This window comes from Ovis aries, chromosome 9 (genome assembly GCF_016772045.2).
Source record: "Ovis aries strain OAR_USU_Benz2616 breed Rambouillet chromosome 9, ARS-UI_Ramb_v3.0, whole genome shotgun sequence".
Lineage (NCBI taxonomy): Eukaryota > Metazoa > Chordata > Mammalia > Artiodactyla > Bovidae > Ovis > Ovis aries.
In genome coordinates, this window is record NC_056062.1 from 85,301,706 (window position 1) to 85,320,511 (window position 18,806).

Sequence of the window (18,806 nt, forward strand, 5' to 3'; positions counted from 1 at the left end):
ACCTGCATTTCCGTTCTCCCCCTGCCCGTCTCTCCCCTAGCTGTTAAACTGTATAATGGACATGGTAGAAAAAACAAGACGATCTCTCACAGTACTAAGGCGATGTCAGGAAGCAGACCGGGAGGAGCTGAATTACTGGATCCGGCGGTACAGCGACGCTGAAGACTTAAAAAAGGGCGGCAGCAGTAGCAGCAGCCACTCCAGGCAGCAGAGTCCTGTCAATCCAGACCCAGTGGCGTTAGGTATCTTTTCTTCAGATGGACATACTGAACAGATATATCTTATGCTATTAATACTGCTCTTATTTTTAATTTGTCTCGGCAAAAATAAAGGCGCTGCAGAGAATTGTAGAACAATAAATACTTTATATCCTCAAATACGTCTTGTCTGTTAGGCAGATTGGCACAGAAAGGGTCAGTCACAAAAATTAGACTCCTTTTGTAGGTTAATGTGTTGGGCTGATGAGCAAACTTCCAAGCTGGACCAGAATTTCACATACATCACTAAAATGTCTATTCCTTCATAATGCAGCTCTTTGGACTCTGTCTCCAACCTACAAAAACAAAGTCTCTGGGAGTGGGCTTGGAGTCTCTAGCACTCTGTCTTGGGATTTGTGCTGTACCTCAATGTTTGAGAGCACTTTATCTCAAAACCAACCCAAGAAGAGACCTAAGGGCTTTGTCATTTGCCCACCGACACTGGAAAATTAGTGATAAAGATATGGCTCTTCCATGATCTTAATGATTGCTTAATCATGATTTTATTAATTCTAGTAACTTACAGGACTATTAATGTAGCCATGCTTTAGAAGGTTAATGCTAACATGTAGCTATAGTTAGTACTGATATTTGAGAGTTGCTGGGGTTATAAATAGAATGTAATTCTAAGTATTTGGAAAGAAACTTTGAAGCTAAAATAATTTTTGAGTGACCTGTGGACTTTTTCCGAATTTAATAATAAGCTACTGTCATTTACATTGCTGGCCATTACTTGTATATACAGTCTGAGTCAACTTAATTAAGGTGGATTTGTGTTGATCCTTATTTTCTCATCTCATTTTCTTAAGTGTTTAGTCCCACACCTGTTACCTAGCTTAGGTTAAGGTACAGTCTGCTGTAAAAACAAAACTAATTACATATGTGCAGATTAAGCTCGTGACTTTGGCCTCATTATCAACTGTGGCTGATTATCAAAAATTTAAAATTTGAAGTATATTATCTGACTGTTGATCACATTATCTTTTTTTTTTATTAAAATGATTCTTAGTCAATAAAATTTCCTTTGCATTTAGGTTTGTGGATTCTTGCTAATCCCTGAACAATGAATGTCTATTGCCATAAGTATTAAATACAGGAGGATTCCAAGTCATTTAATTAACCGAACAAACATTCTGCAGTATATTTTAAAAATAAAAGTGTTATTTCTTAGGTTATGTTAAGGCAAGCAATGAAAATAGGTATAAGTTTAATTTGAATCAACATTGGTCCAAATAAAACTAGAATAAGCGTCTTATTTTTTACTTCTGTATTGTGAACCAAAATTAGTAATATAAAGAGGATATTTATAATCATTCAATCTAGACAAAAATTGAGAGCCTTAAACAAAACTTTAAAATATCCATTTTACCTGGCTCTGTTGAAGAAATTCATCAAGTCAGTGCTTATTTTTTGTGCCTGGCTTGTGGTATACAGTACTGCTAGGTACTGCAGTAAAGGAAAAAGTTTCTTTTTTTTTTTTTTTTTTAATTTTTATAAGTAAAGGAGAAAGTTTTTTAATTCCGTCCTTTGAGGAATTTTTGAGCTAGTGGAAGAGATAGGCAAGGAGGCAGCTAGTGGTCGTACCAGCAGCCCACTCAATTCAGTCCCCTGCAGTGACAAGATTAATATTATCTGCTGTCCATTGTAAAAGAGAAATTTCAGAAGTGGATAATGTTTCAGACCTATGTGAGTTATTGATTCAGCACACTGCACATAGGACCATTACCATATAGTCACATATAGTCAAGCCTTCTAGTGATGCAGGCATACATCATGCTCAAGAAGGCAGGTTTACATAATCAAAAGAATAAACTTGGTTTTAAAAATTCTTCTTAAGCATACACAAATCACATTACTTTAAATGATGCTTAATGAATTCCTATTTTTGGTAAAAGAGATTGCTTTGGTTTTAAGCTTTTATAGATTGTATTTTTCAAAGACTACAAGTAGTTCATTTCTTTGTGGAGACTCTGTTAAACAAACAGTCCTGTTCTTTAGGGACACTGAACCCTAGATTGCCTTTCAAAGAAACCTATCACAGCGTCAGAGAGAACCCGTCAAGCGTCATACAACATGCAAGTTTTAGCATCCAGCAGTTATTTCACTGGTGTCTTTTGCTAATAGATTCCCGAAGTCTTTAAGTCCCATCTATCTTGTGTGCTGGGCTGTGGCTATAAATAAGGCAGGTAGTTTGTAATCATGGAACACGATCCTTTACATTAAGTGCTTTCTGAGGTTTTCTCTTAGGCTTTGGAGTCAAATGTATTAGTGTGTATAATTAAAGGATTGGAGATATTAGCTGATAAATTTATTTCATGCCTCTGAAAAGTGTGTGACAGGGTGTGTGTGTGTGTGTGTGTGTATACAAATAGAGATACGGATGTGCTTATATCTTTACGTACATGAAGAGCTCCATATCCTATGTTAATTTTGTATGTTTCTTTTATCCTGATTCTCTCAATTCTTAAGTTGCTCTCTGATTTCAAATGAGACCTTCAGAATAATGTTATAGAAGATATCTTTAGTTCAAAATATTGCCATAGTCCTATCCCTGTCTTGGAAATAATGGCACCATTATTCATACATTCATTTGTAGCATTTTAATTGTATTTGGTGATTGTACAGAGAAGAATGCAACTTCTATGACTTGTGTTTGTTAAATTCATTCTGATTCTCACTTTTGAAATATATCGATAGTATTGTCAGTGTGAGAGATTAGTAAGACAATATGATTAATCTATTATTAATTGAATTTGGGGAGTTTCCCCCAGATATTAAGTAAAGACTATTTTAAATGAGTAGCCTCTTGAACAGTTTTATAACAGAACACACTAAGTCCACAATATTATCTATACTCTTTAAGGAAAAAAATAGGTAATTACCCTGAAGAACTTTTGAAATAATGTACTTTGCCTTGAAATAATATACTTTTTCTTGAAATAATGGATTTTCATTATTTACATTATTATTATAACTCACTTGATGTCCAGGGAGAATTCCAAATATCCAAGTCTTAAGAAAATTAGAAGACTATTTTTTTAAGCAGTTGTCTCTATTTTCAAAGTATGATTTGTTCTGCATACATTTTTCACAAAGAGCAAGTTAAGGCAATCAGAATGGATGATTTCATCACTGAAGTAGAATTGCTTTTCTACGTAGAGATGGGTGGGTAGCTGCTGCGTGGGGATTCCCGTGCTCTCCGAGGGCTTGTCAAGGCCACTGTGGTTCTGCTCTTCTTTGCCCTCATTTCCTTTTTCTTGCAGTATGCTGTTCACTCCTGACATTTGATTTCCTTTAAATTGCTTTCTTTTTACTGCCTTTGGACTATTCTAGAATCTCTGCGCAGCTTATCCTTTATTTGTCTGCCCTCTTTCTGTGATTCGCAAGTCTTCTGAATCATTAGAGAAAGTTAAAAGAATTATCCAATGATGGATTTAAGACCAGTATTGGAGACTGAAGCTGAAAACTCTGAAGTATGAATGCATTTTCCTGTGTTTTTTTGAATGTTTGAATATTGTGAAGAAAGGATATGAAGTGGAGAAAACACCATCGTTACATGTTGTTAAAGGTTTTATCTCTAGCCATGAAGATATGTGCCAGAAAGATTTTTGTTTTAAAGGAAACGATTAATCAACTTGATTGTTCACAGAAAGTTTAGAAATTCAGACGTTTGTTGAATTAATACTACCTCCTGCCTAAAGCAGATTGGAAGAGAAATTAAAATTTCTTTGGCTGACAGTTTTATCACAGAATTGTAGAGTTTCTCATTACTGTCTAAAGGCTCACGAATTTCGCATGAAAGTTAAAGGCACAGGGTCTGAGCAGATGTCTGGATCTGAATCCCTGGTTCTTCTCCCTAGTTTTGTTGACCTCTGGCAAGTAGCTGTGTGCCTCAGTTTCTTCATCTGATAGAGATGGTAACAATACATATTTCATAGGTGTTTCTGTATTAAAGTAGTTAACAATTATAAAACATGGGATAGTGCCTGACATATAGTAGATGTGACCTAAATACTTTCTGTCATGCAACCTCAGTTTAGAGAGTAGCGAGAAGCACATAAATTTAGTGGTTTTGCTTGGCATCCAAGTTTCTGAAGTTATAGTACATTCTTAGGTATTTTTTTCATTTTGAAAGTATTTCCAAGCAGTAATTCTGTCTTAAATATAGTAAATCTATTGTACCTTTAGGACCCTAATTCATAACTGTAGAAACATAGCTTGCTCACAGCCAAAGGTATATATTTTTCAACTTCTGAACTGTCAGATTATAAAAGCCACAAGTTATTCATAATATATCTGCATATAAAAGTTTAGATTTTATGTATTTGTATTGATTCCTTTTAAATTACATCATGAAATTCATTTCAAAGCAGTGCGTCTGCATTTATAACGTGAAGTGCATACTAAATTTTAAAAAGTCTACTGTATTTAGTATATTGGGCTAAAAAATATGCGACTACTAGTTAAATATATCCATCTTTGGGGAAAAAAGATGATTGCCTCCTATGGCATTACATGTTTTTATTGTTAAAGATGAACATCATAATGTAGTTCTTGGCTTCTAGGCTGGGTTGGGGTTTTGAACATAACACTGAGATTTCCGAATTTATTATCCTTTAAAACAAAAAATAAGTAGCATTTCTAAAGATGAACTCATTTAAACCTTCCTTTCTTTTGATGGTTTTTGTAATAGATATTTTCATGATCACTGCTTCATTCTGCCCACCACAGGATGATGGCCATAACATAGATGCTGCCAAGCTTTGAGCATTGCTGTCCTGGGTCATAGGAGGTCACACTGATTCTCCAAAGGCTGTCAGCTCATCCCTCCATGTATATTGATGGCGGCCCTCACTTTCTCTAGTATCCATCTGTCCTAAGTGTAGTGTAGTGCATCTTCCATCTCTTGCATACATCCTAGATTGCTTTTTCTGTCTTTTCACCTTACTTCCACTTCAACTTTGTTTCCTCATTTCATAGATGTATCTTCCGGAGGCTCCCCTCTTCCTCTTCTTTCATCCCCAAGCAATTTGCATCCCAAAGCAAGCCAAACTTAATTTAGAAGGACTTTTCTATGACTTTTCCATCTTTCAATAGTTACACATGTATACATTTCACATTTTAAATCATCCTGTACAGACTCTTCTGTTTTCACTGCTATATTTTAGAACAACCATCTGTTTCATAGCAACTGATGTTTTATAGGTGGTCAATATTTGGTGGTTAAAAATTAACTTCTTTAGAATCTGAACCTTAGAGTGTCTTGTACAAGTTTGTCTAGATTCGCCAAAAATCTAAGGAAAGTCTTGGGAGAGAAGTTGTCTCTTGTAATACTGATCAACATCAGGATTTGTTTTGTTTTTTTCAAATTTAACTTTGCATATGTGTTCTCTTCTTGCTGGTACTTAATCAGAAGAGAAAATAATGTATTACTCATTTGGTTTCTGTAGCTACTACAGTAGTATTTATCAGTGTATTAAAAGAGATTCTGAGGAATACCTCTACTGACATCACTTCATTCTTCCTGTCAGTACACCTGGTACTTAGCTTGGACACAGCAGCTTAGAATTGGAGGGGATATTGTAAAATATGTATACATATGTAAATAGTTGTGTATTATATAAATTATTTGCCTTTATTTTCTGCAGCTATTTTGAAAAAAAAAAACAACTTACTTTTAGAAAATAGGATAGGATTAAGAAAACTTTTGCTTGATTGGAGTTGATATTTCTATCAGGATTCTAGGTCAGGTGGAGTTTGACTCTATATGGATATGACATGTGTCACTGAGAATTATAGGGAGATGAAGCCAAGAAGGTGAAATACAGCACAAATTTCTGATGTGGTAAATGGATCCTCACGATCTATACCAGCTGTATAGCACACTGAAAGGTGGGTACACAGTTGACTCCAGTACAGTAACTATCTTTGAAAAAATTTGGGGGCTATTTGTGAGGTTTAAATAAAATTCATAAAAGTATCATCTAAGAAGTTTGAAGACTTTCCATCAGGGTTCAGACAGTAAATTGCTAACAACAGAAATAACTTCTGCCCCTAGGTGATATGTACTGAGGGAGTAAAAATTTACTGGTGTACATTACTTAATCCAGGCCTCTTCAGTGTTTCTGTTTTATCCAAAGTTTTGTGTCCTTTTGTTTAAGTGCTTGGAGGGAAAAAACAGCAACAACAACGAACTTTAAGGTGCTCTTTTCACCTTAATTTTTTTTATAAGGAAATGAATATACAGTCAGCCCTCCATATACACAGGTTCCATACCCATGGATTCAGCCAGCCACTCATCAAAAATTTTCAGAGGAAAAAAAAAAATCTCAGAAAGTTCCCAAAGGCAAAACTTGAATTTGCCATGTGCTGGCAACTTTTAACAAAACATTTACATTGTATTGTATTATGAATTATAAGTAATCTAGAAATTATTTAAAGTATAGAAAAGGATGTGTATAGGTTATATGCAAATACCATTTTTTAATCTAAATATAGTTGATTTACAGGTTGTATTAATTTCTGTAGTACGTCAGAGTGATACACACACACACACACACACGCACACTCTTTTTAAAATTCTTTCCCTTGTGCTTTAGCACAGATGACTGAACGTAGTTCCCTGTGCTGTTAAGTAAGACCTTACTGTTTCTCCATTCTGTTTGCTTCTGCTAGCCCCAAGCTCCCAGTCCACCCCTCCTCCACCAACCCTCCCCCTTGGCACCCTCGTCTGTTGTCTGTGTCTGTGAGTCTGTTTCTGTTTCAGTCTTGGACATATATCCAGATAAAACTGCAATTCAAAAAGATATATGCACCTCTGTGTCGCTATTCACCATACCATTCAATAGAAGGGACTAAACATCCTCAGGTTTTGGTCCCCCTTCGGATACCAAAGGATGACTGTATATCCATTCTCACTGGGCATCCTGCTAAATAATGAGAATGAAGAGAGTCCCAACTAACATCTAATCAGAGTTTAGGATGTGCCATGGCAAGTGCGCAGTAGGAAGTACCTCCTTGAGTCCTCACAGCGGCAGTCTCAAATGTGGCAGTATCGCTGGCACTTTACAGCTGTGGCGACTGAGGCATGGAGAAGCTAACCTGCCCAGTGTCACGGTGTCGTGGGGCAAAGCCAAGGTCCCTCATCTCTGGACCCAGCTCTTCTGTACTGCCTAGTGCTGGTAATTAGTATTTGGATCACTTAGCGTCATCTGGTTGCCTGTAATAAAAACTGGCCATTTAGAAAAACAATCTTTATAAGTTATTACTCTTCCCTTAACCCCAATAATGGAAAAAATACACTCCCCCTATTTTTTTGCTACTGTGGAAAAGGCATTTTTTTTTTTCCCTCTGTTTGTCTTCAGACTTTACAAATCTATTCGTATCCAAGAAATTATTCTTAAGCCAAGGTTTATTTCTCCTGAAAATAAATGTCTAAGTAAATCTCTGTTTCACTGCGTCATGTGACTAAGTGTGAACTTGACTTCACTTTCTTTAAAATAGTGTGGAAGATAATCTTGACAGAGCTAATTACCCATGTCTCATTTCTTTGGAGTTGTATGTGCATCAGACAGATTTATCAAGGCCTTTAACAAATGAAAATTCCTTAAATAAAAACATTTGAGTTTTCGTCATTTACTGTATAGAAACGAATGTGTACATGAGACTGTGTGGGTATTTCTAGTCCATTCAGTTATCAAGTAGTCATTTAATTATACTGTAAACTTTCAAAAATTGTTTATATTTGGAATAATTTTAGACTTCTGAGAATATTGCAAAGATAGTACAGGGAGTTTCCATATGTCCTTCAGTAAACTATAAAATTTTGATAATTCAGAATAGTTCTGGAAATTTTATGTTCTGGGCAACTGATAATCTATGTACCCTCAAGTGATTCAAAATATTCAAATGTGTCTAAGGCATTCAAATATAAAATGATATATACTTAGCTAATTTGATTGTGTTTTCTTATTCTGTAGCTCTGCAAAATATAGAAGAGTGGGCTGAATTTCTTTTGACCATCAACATACATTAGATAAAGTATTCTTTAAAAAGTCTGCTACTTAACATTTCTTATACATGTAAAGAAAACTTCAGTTATTTGAAATTTATCATGAGTTGAAAGATTGTTCAATTTATAAAAGTTAAAATGATATTTTTTCTTCCTCCAAACTTCTAAATATATAGAATTTTGTTTGAAAAATCCAGTATGGAAGAGGTTTAGAGCATATTTTAGCTATGGAAGACTGTATACACTTTATTTTTAAGCATGTATAAAAACATGAAAATAAGTATCATGTCATTTTCATGAACATGTTATTTGGAGGTTAGCATTCCTATATCAACTTTATTATGATCTGTTTTCTCAACTTTTAAAATTTGTGCAGCATAAAAGCACATTTCACTTATAGTGGAACTTCATATCCGCCCCTCACCCACCTCCGCCCCCGGAAGCATGTCCTGCACTAGTTACAGTTGGTCAACTAGCTCTCTGTGAATCCATTCTAACGATTCTTTCTTGCTCCCATCCATGTCAGATCCATATAATCCAATCGTTGTAAGAATTTTTAATGCTCAGCAAGATTTTTTAAAGTAATTAAGTGTGAGAACTGGTTAGCCATGGAGTCAGGCTCACTATGTATTGAAAGGTGGTAGAATCATAGCTGTGTGAAAATTATGTTACTCCAATATAATATGACTTTCTACTCTCAATTTGACATAAAAAAAGAGAAAGTTGCCAAATATAATTTGCTTTCTTTAATAAAATATGCTCATAGAGATTCCCATACTTAGGGAGTGCTGGGAACAGTGTTGTGTAACATACTGTATAATGAAAAATTTGGACTTCCCTGGGGGCTCAGATGGTAAAGAATCTGCCTGCAATGCAGAAGACCTGGGTTTGATCCCTGGTTCAGGAAGATTCCCTGGAAAAGGGAATGACAACCCTGGAATAGTGTTTCCAGTATTCTTGCCTGGAGAATTCCATGGACAGAAGAGCCTAGTGGGCTAGAGTCCATGGGGTCGCAAAGAGTCCGAGAGACTCACACATAATGAAATGTTTAGAGTTGTTTCGGTTTTGAGCATATAAGCATTTACACCAGTGACGTATTTTCCTTGAGCTCTGATGGCTGGTTTTCCTATTTTTACGTTTTGGAGTGAAAGTGTTTAAAAAACTGTGTTTCTGTAGAGAAGCCAAGATAGTGGGCGTTGCTTGCTCTTCCTGTGTGATGACATAACGGTGCTTACGGTGCTCTCCTCCCCTCTCCACCGGTTTCTATCCTCCTCGTAGATGCACATCGGGAGTTCCTTCACAGGCCTGCTTCTGGATATGTGCCAGAGGAGATCTGGAAGAAAGCTGGTAAGAATTGTTTAAAAACATGAGTTCAGTGTTCTGGCAGCTGTGTGCAGTTGTTAATGCAGTGATGTGAAGAATGACAAGAAAGGACTTTACCGCTAACAAGAACAGCAACAACAAAATAAACCCCCCCACACACAAAATTTAAAAACCCTGATGAATATTCTTAAACCAGGCCTGATTAGAGCACAGAATAGTTTTTATTATATAGCATCTGCTAGTGCTACTGTAATGAGGGTCTGGTGATACCTCTGTTATAAACCCTATTTTTCAGGGGCTGTAATGATTTCAGGCTGGAAGGCTGAGGTTTCAGCTTGCATGCACTTTTTCCTTCCTGAAAATAAAGTCTGGTATTTTGCTTTAGCCTTATCTTCTAATTTTTTTTAATTGAGCTAGCTATAATTGACATCTACCTTTTGAATTCTTTTAAAAAATATCACAGCAACTGGTTGAGGCACTCAGAAATTTTATGGTTACCAACATTTTTTAAAATTGATCATTTGTGCTAATATTCAATGACTAAAGCTAAAATGAATGACAAAGTTGCTAAATTTCTGTTTTCCTTTCCATGTATACTATCTAATTTTCATTAAGAGATAACATTTTAAAGTAGCTTAGTTTCTGATGACTCATTGACTTACTGGGCTTAAAGAAATCAAATTTGGCAGAATCTTGGTGCAATACCAGTAAGTTGAGCCAAAACCTTATTTAAAGAAAAAAAAAAAACTAAGATAAATTATAAACCTATTTCATGACTTTAAAATGACATTGGAAACACATAAGGTGGCTTTGAGTTTCTATAACTCCAACTGTTAGTGTTTCCCTGATGGCTCAGTGGTCAAGAATCCACCTGCTAATACAGGAGACGCGGGTTCAATCTGTGGGTTGGGAAGATGTCCTGGAGCATGAAATGGCAACTGACTCCAGTATTCTTGCCTGGGAAATCCCATGGACAGAGGAACCTGGCGGGCTATAGTCCCTGGGTTGCAAAGCAGTTGAAGATGACTTCGTGATTAAACAACTCCAACTGTTAAAATGGTTTGTCTGAGCTGAGAAACTGGAAAATGCTGTTTCTACAAACCATCAGACAGGTGTGGGGCAGTGAACCCCCAATCAAGGGGAAAAGGGTTTTTTTCCTACAGAAGATTTCAGTTTGGGTTTTGATTTGACCCAGCTATGTCTGTAGTTCTGTGCAACTTGGTGACTCTGGTCCCTTGAATCTTATTTGAGTTTTGTGTTTTTCTTTTTTTTTAAATTTTCTAGTAACTCTTTTGTACGAGTGATAAGGTGTTTCAAAATCTGATGGTATTCTAGGCTTAGCAGCTTTAGATTCAGAACCAGAGAGAACGATCTCTTACATGTCTAGTATACAAATCAGATAGAACCATTCAGCCTAAAGGTTTAGGTTTATTTGTGGTGTGGTGTGGTGTGGTGTGGTGTGGTGTGGTGTGGTGTGGTGTGGTGTGGTGTGGTGTGGTGTGGTGTGGTGTGGTGTGGTGTGTGTGTGTGTGTGTGTGTGTGTGTGTGTGTGTGTATCTATAGCCAGTCCGTATAGTCTTACCAGTTTTACCACATCGCCTCTGAGAAGATTTCCTACCAGGATAACAGTTATGGAATACTCCTAGGCTGTTAAAATGTGGTGAGTGCCACATAATCTGGAGAAAGAATTGCCATGTGTTCCTTCTGACCATTTTTCTTCTCCAATTTTGAGCTGTCAGTGCAACTTATTCCAGTAAGAGGTACAAAGAATTGTTATTTTGGATGGCAGAAAGATGAATTTTTGTGTTGAGGGAAAGAGTCTCTATTTCCCTTATTTATGTGTATTTGAGTTAAATCTTGATAGTTCATAAAGAAAAATTGACAGTGAAGTCTTGTGTAATCCAAATTCCTTCTGTGCTATTATCTGCTCAAGTCTTTGTTTGACTGCTATTAAGTGAGAGCAGATTTTTCTGAATATACTACCTTTGTTGGAAAGTCAACTTGAATAGCTATGCAAAAAGGAAATCCTACCATAAGTGGTAAGCAATTGGAAGCAGATTCAAAACAGCACTGTGTACTTTGTGCTTAATCAGTTATTTTTTTAACTTGACATATTGTAATCTATTGAGTCCACTATTAATTTTTCTTCACTGTTTCGTGGATTTCTGAAACCAGTTCTTGGTATACATTGTATTTTGGGTACTCTGAAAAGAGAGAAAGAGCAATACTTGTTTATGTAATGTCCACGCATTTTCTAAGAAGGGTTAAATCTTATCAAACCAATGTTTGGAATATTTATAAAATGTGCCTATCCATCTATATTAGGTCTTCGGTCTAAAACCTGACCTGGAAGTAATGTTCATTAAATTTGTACTTTTATCACAGTGATATCCCTAATCTGCTGCATAAAAACAGTTTGGGAACAGTTTTCTATGGATAGCTGCTAAATTTTAAGGAGTATATTGAATCTTTGAACAACAGATGACAGTTTCATTTGGAAGTTTCAAATAAGTGCTTATCATATTTATCTTTACAGGCTTCTTAAAAAGCATTTCTAGTGTTCAAAGTATCAAGGCATCCAATATAAGCAAAACACCAAAGGCAGAATGTGACAGCTATCTACATTCAGCCTGTTAAAATTTGAAAGTTTTTTCCCCAAGATTCTAAAATTTACTAATGGCAATTTTTTTTTTGACAAAAGTATGTCTTTTCAATGAAACTATTATACATTATCTTTGTGACAAATATAGGTAAATAAAATCAAGTTTAAAGCATTTGAACAATATCAAATGCTAATATCAAATATCTAAAATTCAATGGAATGTAACCCAGGTGTGTTTCTGAGAAAATTTTAATTTCAAAATTATATCCTGTGCTTGAAAGTACACCATGTAATAATTTGTACCATTTTATTTTTAAATGATTTCAAACTTGCAGAAAAAGTTGCAGAAAATAGTATAAACAATCTCATATACCTTTCTCCCAGTTTTCCCTATTCACCATGTTTGCTTTGATGTCTCCTCTTTCTGTTTCCATCTTTCCTTCGCTCTTTTTCTGTTTATGCATTATATATATTTTTCCCAGCAACTTCAGAGTAAGTTGCAGACGTGATATCTTCTTACCCTAAACGTTTTAGTGTGTATTTCCTAATAAGAACAAGGACATTCTCTTATATAACCACAGTATGGTTACCACAATCAGGATATTAACATTAAAACAATATAATTATTTAACCTATAGACCCTATTCAAAGTTTGCATGTGACCCTAATAATACAATTAATAACAAGACACATATTAAATATTTGGAATCCTAACAAATAATTGAAGGCCATATCACTTTTCCCCTAAAAGTAGTATTTTTAAAAGCAATAGCAAAGGTAGTAAAATACACTCTGAAGTTTAAAAGGTCTTTATAAACTTGGAGAAAGGCTACCATAAATATAGTTTTTAAATTGCAACTGTTTTCTTCAGTATATTTTTCAAACAATCAATGAGTGTTTGCTGTTGGTAATAAATATTCAAGCACCTTGTAAATGTCCTACCAATTCTCTTTGCTGATCTGTATATGCCTGTGGGATTAGAATAGAAATGCATAATTTAAATATAAATTGCCTGATTTACATATACAATTAGTCAAGCTACAGCTTTGATCGTAAGCAAAAATTATTGTCCTGTATTACCACTTAGATAGAATTTTAATTCACCTTGAATATTCAAACCAAATTAGACCCTGACTATACAGTTAGAAGGGCAGTGCTTCCCTAGTGCCCCAAGTCTTTATGATAGGATAATAAAGGTATCATTTCACCTCCTGGTGAAGAAGGTGCTGCCAGCTCTGTGCAGTGCTCTGCTCCCATCCAGATTTTAAATGCATATCTTAAAGCAACCAAAAAATGCTGAACATATTTCAGTTAATATTTCCTGTCTGGATCTTTCCCTTTTAATTTAGTTTATAAAATCTAGCCGACAGTAATTACAGATGAGTGAGCTTCAGAAATAATCCTATAAAAAATGGTGGAGGCTACGAAAGTCATGAGTACTAATTAATAGTGCAGGGCTTCTCCTGATCCTCAAGTCATGAACTATGGAGGTGTGAAATAAAACATAGAAATTTTAAGAACTATAGGAGTATTTATATCTCAACATTTTTAATCTGCAGTATAACATTTTTATTAGGAATCTATGTTTTTAATTAAACAGAACATTTAATTAAGGTGCTTTTTAAGTGAGTGAAACAATTAAGTGCAAACACTTGAATGAAACATGTCATAATTAGTTTTAATAGAGTGTTAATTGGTACGAGATTTGCCAAGTTAATAATTACTGCTTATTAAATTTTCAATTAATCATTGTCATTTTGCTTTGAATAAAGATGAAAATTAGATAAACTAATTCAGGGGGAGGATATTTTCCCTGTTAATTAGAACAGTTAATTTTTTTAAATGGAAATTACTTGTTTTAGTTGTCAATCTTCTGTTGTACATTAGTCAAATCTTTGCACCCTTTCCACAGCCAGAAATAAAGAGCTAATTTGACACCTTGCAGGTTTGTGGTCGGGCCTGATTGTTTTGGCCTGCAGTATGATTCAATTATATTTGTCTAATGCAACAATTGGTTATGCAAAACTGTTTACATTTGATTCAGTAGATGGACTACAACTGAAAAATTTGGAAATGAGAAAATGATTTTTTTTTTAATCCCTATATATCCACATCACTCAGGAAATGACAGGAAAAAGAAAAGCTGGATCTTCCTTATGTTTCATCTTGGATTTTCTTTCAAAGGTCTGCATTGTTATGACACACCTTTTCATTACTGTATCTTTTACCAGCAAAAAAAGTGTTTGCATATATATGTGTGTCTGTAAAATCTATTCCCTTCTTCTCTTTTCCTGAAAGCATTACCCATGGACTCCCTGTGTTCATATTTCATTATGGCAAAACACCTTCTTCTTCGTGGGTCTCAGTTTATGTAGACGGATTTCTTGTGGTGATTTTTGTCTTCTGACTACTTAAGTCTGATCTCAGGATCCTGTATGGAGCACTAGTTTGGTAGTCAAGTTATCGTGAGGCTACAGAAATGTAAACGGTATTCCCAGGAGCGTAAATTAAAGGAACAAGGCTTCACCCTTTGCCTTTCCTAAATTTCCGGAACGTGAGTCTTTAGACATCTGGAAGACCCGCCCAGTCCGGGGCCGGGAGTCACGCGTGTCGTCTAGCGTTCTGTGGTGACGGGTCCGGAGCCCGGGCCGCACGCTAACAGAGCTTGTTCTCTTGTCCGGTCCCCCCTGCCCGGCCCGCAGAGGAGGCGGTCAACGAGGTGAAGCGGCAGGCCATGACCGAGCTGCAGAAGGCCGTGTCCGAGGCCGAGCGTAAGGCGCACGACATGATCACGTCGGAGCGCGCCAAAATGGAGCGCACGGTGGCCGAGGCCAAGCGGCAGGCGGCGGAGGACGCGCTCGCCGTCATCAACCAGCAGGAGGACTCGAGCGAGGTGAGGCCGGCCGGGGGCTGCTCCGGGAGAGGCTTCCCGCTTCGCGGGTGGGTCTCGCGATAGCGGGAGGGGACGAGCCGAGGTGCATGTTGGGCCAGAGACTGACTTGTGTCTGAGGGGGAAACTGGAGTGGTTCCGGGAGGCCTGGCACTTGAGAAATCGACCGAGAGCCGACCAACTACTGTGTTTGTTAAAGACCTAAAAGAAAACCTGCCGCAAAAAGGTTTTTAGCATATTTGGTGGGGAACAAATTCAAGTGAAAATCTTCGAACTTCCTAGCACTAGAGATTGAGAACTCTGCTCTGGGTGTGTATGTGTGTGGGTGTGTGGGTTAGTATATATCTGTGGTTTCCAAAAGGAAGGAAACCGGATTTAGGACAGAGACCCTGTCTAAGCTGTGTCGCCTGAAGATATATTGCAGGCAGGGATCAAAGTTTTTCCTTAATTATTGGTTCTGAAGTCCAATACTAAACCAACTTTTGCATCAATTAAGAATTCCTAAGAGATCTTCTGCACGGTCTGTTCTTGCACGTTATTTGTAATAACCATTAAGATGGTCATTTCATAAGCATCACATCACTGGCAGATGCGGTGTTACACGTTTTAGTGTTATTACAGTGTATTAGAACACACATACACAGGTAACCTAAATGGCTGAAGGATCACGGAGGTAACTAAAACACAGTGTCTAACAGGATGCCTTTTAAACAGAGACTGTAATGTCAGAGCAACATGATAGTGCTTTATATTAATTAATACAGCACCCCAATCCCCAACCCAAAGTAACCTTAGAGAAGGACTGCCGTTGGCCTGTCACACCACGCTGAACTAGCAAAAGCGTATGCTGATAAATCAACGGTCCACTACAACACATATCTATAATTCATGAAGGAGACTAAGAATTTAATTTGTACCAGGCTTCTCTGTAGATGAAAGACCCTATGGGAATTACTCGATACCCAGAGTTTCTATTTAATGTGTAGCAGATGAATAACAAGGGGACAAAAGGAATTGATATTCAACCTTTGAAAGTTTCTCAGGAAAAGAGGGACAAAGGGAAGTTTTCTACCCTTTACCTCCTGACTTCCATTGTTTAATTAAACTAGATATGAATTCAATTTTATTGGCATCTTATGGCTAAGACATTTAAGGACTTTGTTTCATGTTTTTTTAAGAGAACATTACCATCTTTTGGACAGAATTTGTCCTGCTCTATTCAAGTTAGTGATACTGTGAGGCACAGTTGTTATTATCATTAAAACATTATCACTTTCATATAAACATTTTAGGGCTGTTATGCATTATAAGAATATTTTATAGGTCACTAAATTCTGAAGATAAATATCTTAGAGAAATTGAGAATTAATTTTATATTTGGCCAACAGTGCTATCTCTTTAGTATCTATAATCTTTGTACCTTTATATCTAATATCCAGAAGCATATATGAACTTGACACTGGTATTTAGCATTATAAAAATCTGGTATATCAAGCAGTAGCTATACATATTAGATAGGATGAAATAACCTAGATATGAGTGACCTTCTAAAGTAAGTGTTTTCTTTCTTTTTGGATGTCTTGAGAAACTGATTTTTAATATAGTACTACCCTAGTCTTCAGTGACATTTCTCAAGGATTTTAAAGTACAGTATGCTAGTAGACTTCCCTGGTGGGTCAGAGGTTAAAGTGTCTGCCTGGAATGTGGGAGACCTGGGTTCGATCCCTGGGTTGGGAAGATCCCCTGGAGAAGGAAATGGCAACCCACTCCAGTACTCTTGCCTGGAGAATCCCACGGAGGGAGGAGCCTGGTAGGCTACAGTCCATGGGGTCGCAAAGAGTCGGACACGACTGAGTGACTTCACTTCACTTCACATCTATGCTAGTAGAAAAGGCTTGGAAGTCAGAGGGCCACATTTAATTTCTGGCTCCATAATTCTGTTATTTTGAACAAAAAAAACCACTAAACCTCTAAAAGCTTTGGATTTGTCATCTCATATGATGGCTACAACTCTGAGACAATCATTTTTAATCACATTGCAGGTGAAGAGGCTCACTTGGCTAGTCACATAGTTGGGGGTTGGCAGGATCTCCACTGGGGCTCTCAGCATACCACCCTCCTTGCTTTGTTTCAGAACAATGAAATAAGGATTATGAAGGTATATTTGGGATACAGATAAAGAAAGGCAATTTTAATTAGATTTACTACTGTTATTCTTAAACCACAAGACCACTTTCAAGACTTGTGGGGGATTGACCTCTTGAGGCATCAAGCCTCTTCTCAGCAAAAGTAATATAGACGTTTCCTAAGATGGAAGAGAGATTTCATTTGAATGAAGCCCAGACTCCTTCAGACTTGACCATGAGTCCACACACACACACACCCCCCAAACATATACACAAAGGGTTTAACCAAGGACTTGACAAAAAAAAAAAAAGGGGGGGGAGGGGGGTTAATCTATTAGTCATAAATTAATGCTGCTAATTCCCCTGAGGAATAATGGTGTCTGAGAACAATCTAAGTTGTATCATTTGCTCAATCTTAGCTTGAATTTGTAAGTAAATACTTTTCTTCCCTTTCAGGAACAGTTTACTTTTCATTTAAGACTGAGTACACAGTTTGGAATCCAGCCAATTATTTTCCTGCACCCTATTCTTTCCTCACATTAAATAATGTACACCTTTTAGAAGAAATGACCTGATAAAAGTCACCCCAGCAGTGATGCTTAGAAGTCACTTCAAGTCTAGAAAATCGTAGGCCCTTTCGGAACAGAGCCAGAACAGCTCTGGTTTCCTTGGGCTTGAATAGAGTTCCCTCTCCTACTCCAACCTTACCACGGTTGGCCCCAGGATAGGGACTCTGTTAGGTTAGGACGTCATGGCCCAGCTGATCTGCAGAGAAAGCAGTGTAGATGCTACTCAGAATTCTTACCTATATTTTTATATTCAGAGAGATTTCTTGAGTTTTAGTCATTTGACCTCAAATCAGATCCACATCCCCTTCATGGATCAGAGCCTTGACATGGCGAAAGGGCTTGTGTCACTCAGTGAAGCTAAGAGCCATGCTGTGAAGGGCCTCCCAAGATGGACGGGTCCTAGTGAAGCGTTCTGACATGGTCCGCTGGAGAAAGAAACAGCAACCCAGTCCAGTATTCTTGCCTAGAAAACACCATGGAGTATATGAAAAGGCAAAAAGATATAGTACTGGAAGATGAGCCCTCCAGGTCATAAGGTGTCCAATATGCTACTGGGGAAGAGCAGAGAGCAATTACTAATAGCTCCAGTAAGAGTGACGCAGCTGGGCCAGGGTGGAAATGACCCTCAGCTGTGGATGTGTCTGGTGGGGAAAGTAAAGTCTGATGCTGTAAAAAACAATTTTGCATAGGAATCTGGAATGTTTTGTCCATGAGTCAAGGTAAATTAGATGTGGCTAAGCAGGAGATGGCAAGACAGAACCTCAAATCTTGGGAGTAGATGAACTGAAATGGACAGAAATGAGCAAATTTAATTCTGATGACCGTTATATCTACTACTGTGAGCAAGAGCCCCTTAAAAGAAATGGGAGTAGCCCTCAAGGTCAATGAAAGAGTCCAGAATGCAATACTTGAGCACAGTCTCTAAAAGGACAGAATGATCTCAGTTGCTTTCCAAGGCAAACCATTCAACATCACAGTAATCCAAGTCTGTGCCCCAACCACTGATGCCAAAGAAACTAAAGTTGACT

At 37.1% G+C, this 18,806-nt stretch overlaps 1 protein-coding gene across 8 annotated transcripts in view; it reads left to right on the top strand.

Annotated features, from left to right (window-relative positions):
• Nucleotides 1-18,806, top strand: part of RUNX1T1 (RUNX1 partner transcriptional co-repressor 1) — a 152,107-nt gene that overhangs the window by 120,921 nt on the left and 12,380 nt on the right. For all 8 annotated transcript variants that reach the window (XM_015097929.4, XM_042254495.2, XM_027973236.3 and 5 more), the window contains 3 exons: nucleotides 41-242; nucleotides 9,547-9,615; nucleotides 14,896-15,086. In XM_015097929.4, the coding sequence (XP_014953415.2) occupies nucleotides 41-242; nucleotides 9,547-9,615; nucleotides 14,896-15,086 (462 nt within the window). The remainder of the gene's footprint in view (nucleotides 1-40; nucleotides 243-9,546; nucleotides 9,616-14,895; nucleotides 15,087-18,806) is intronic.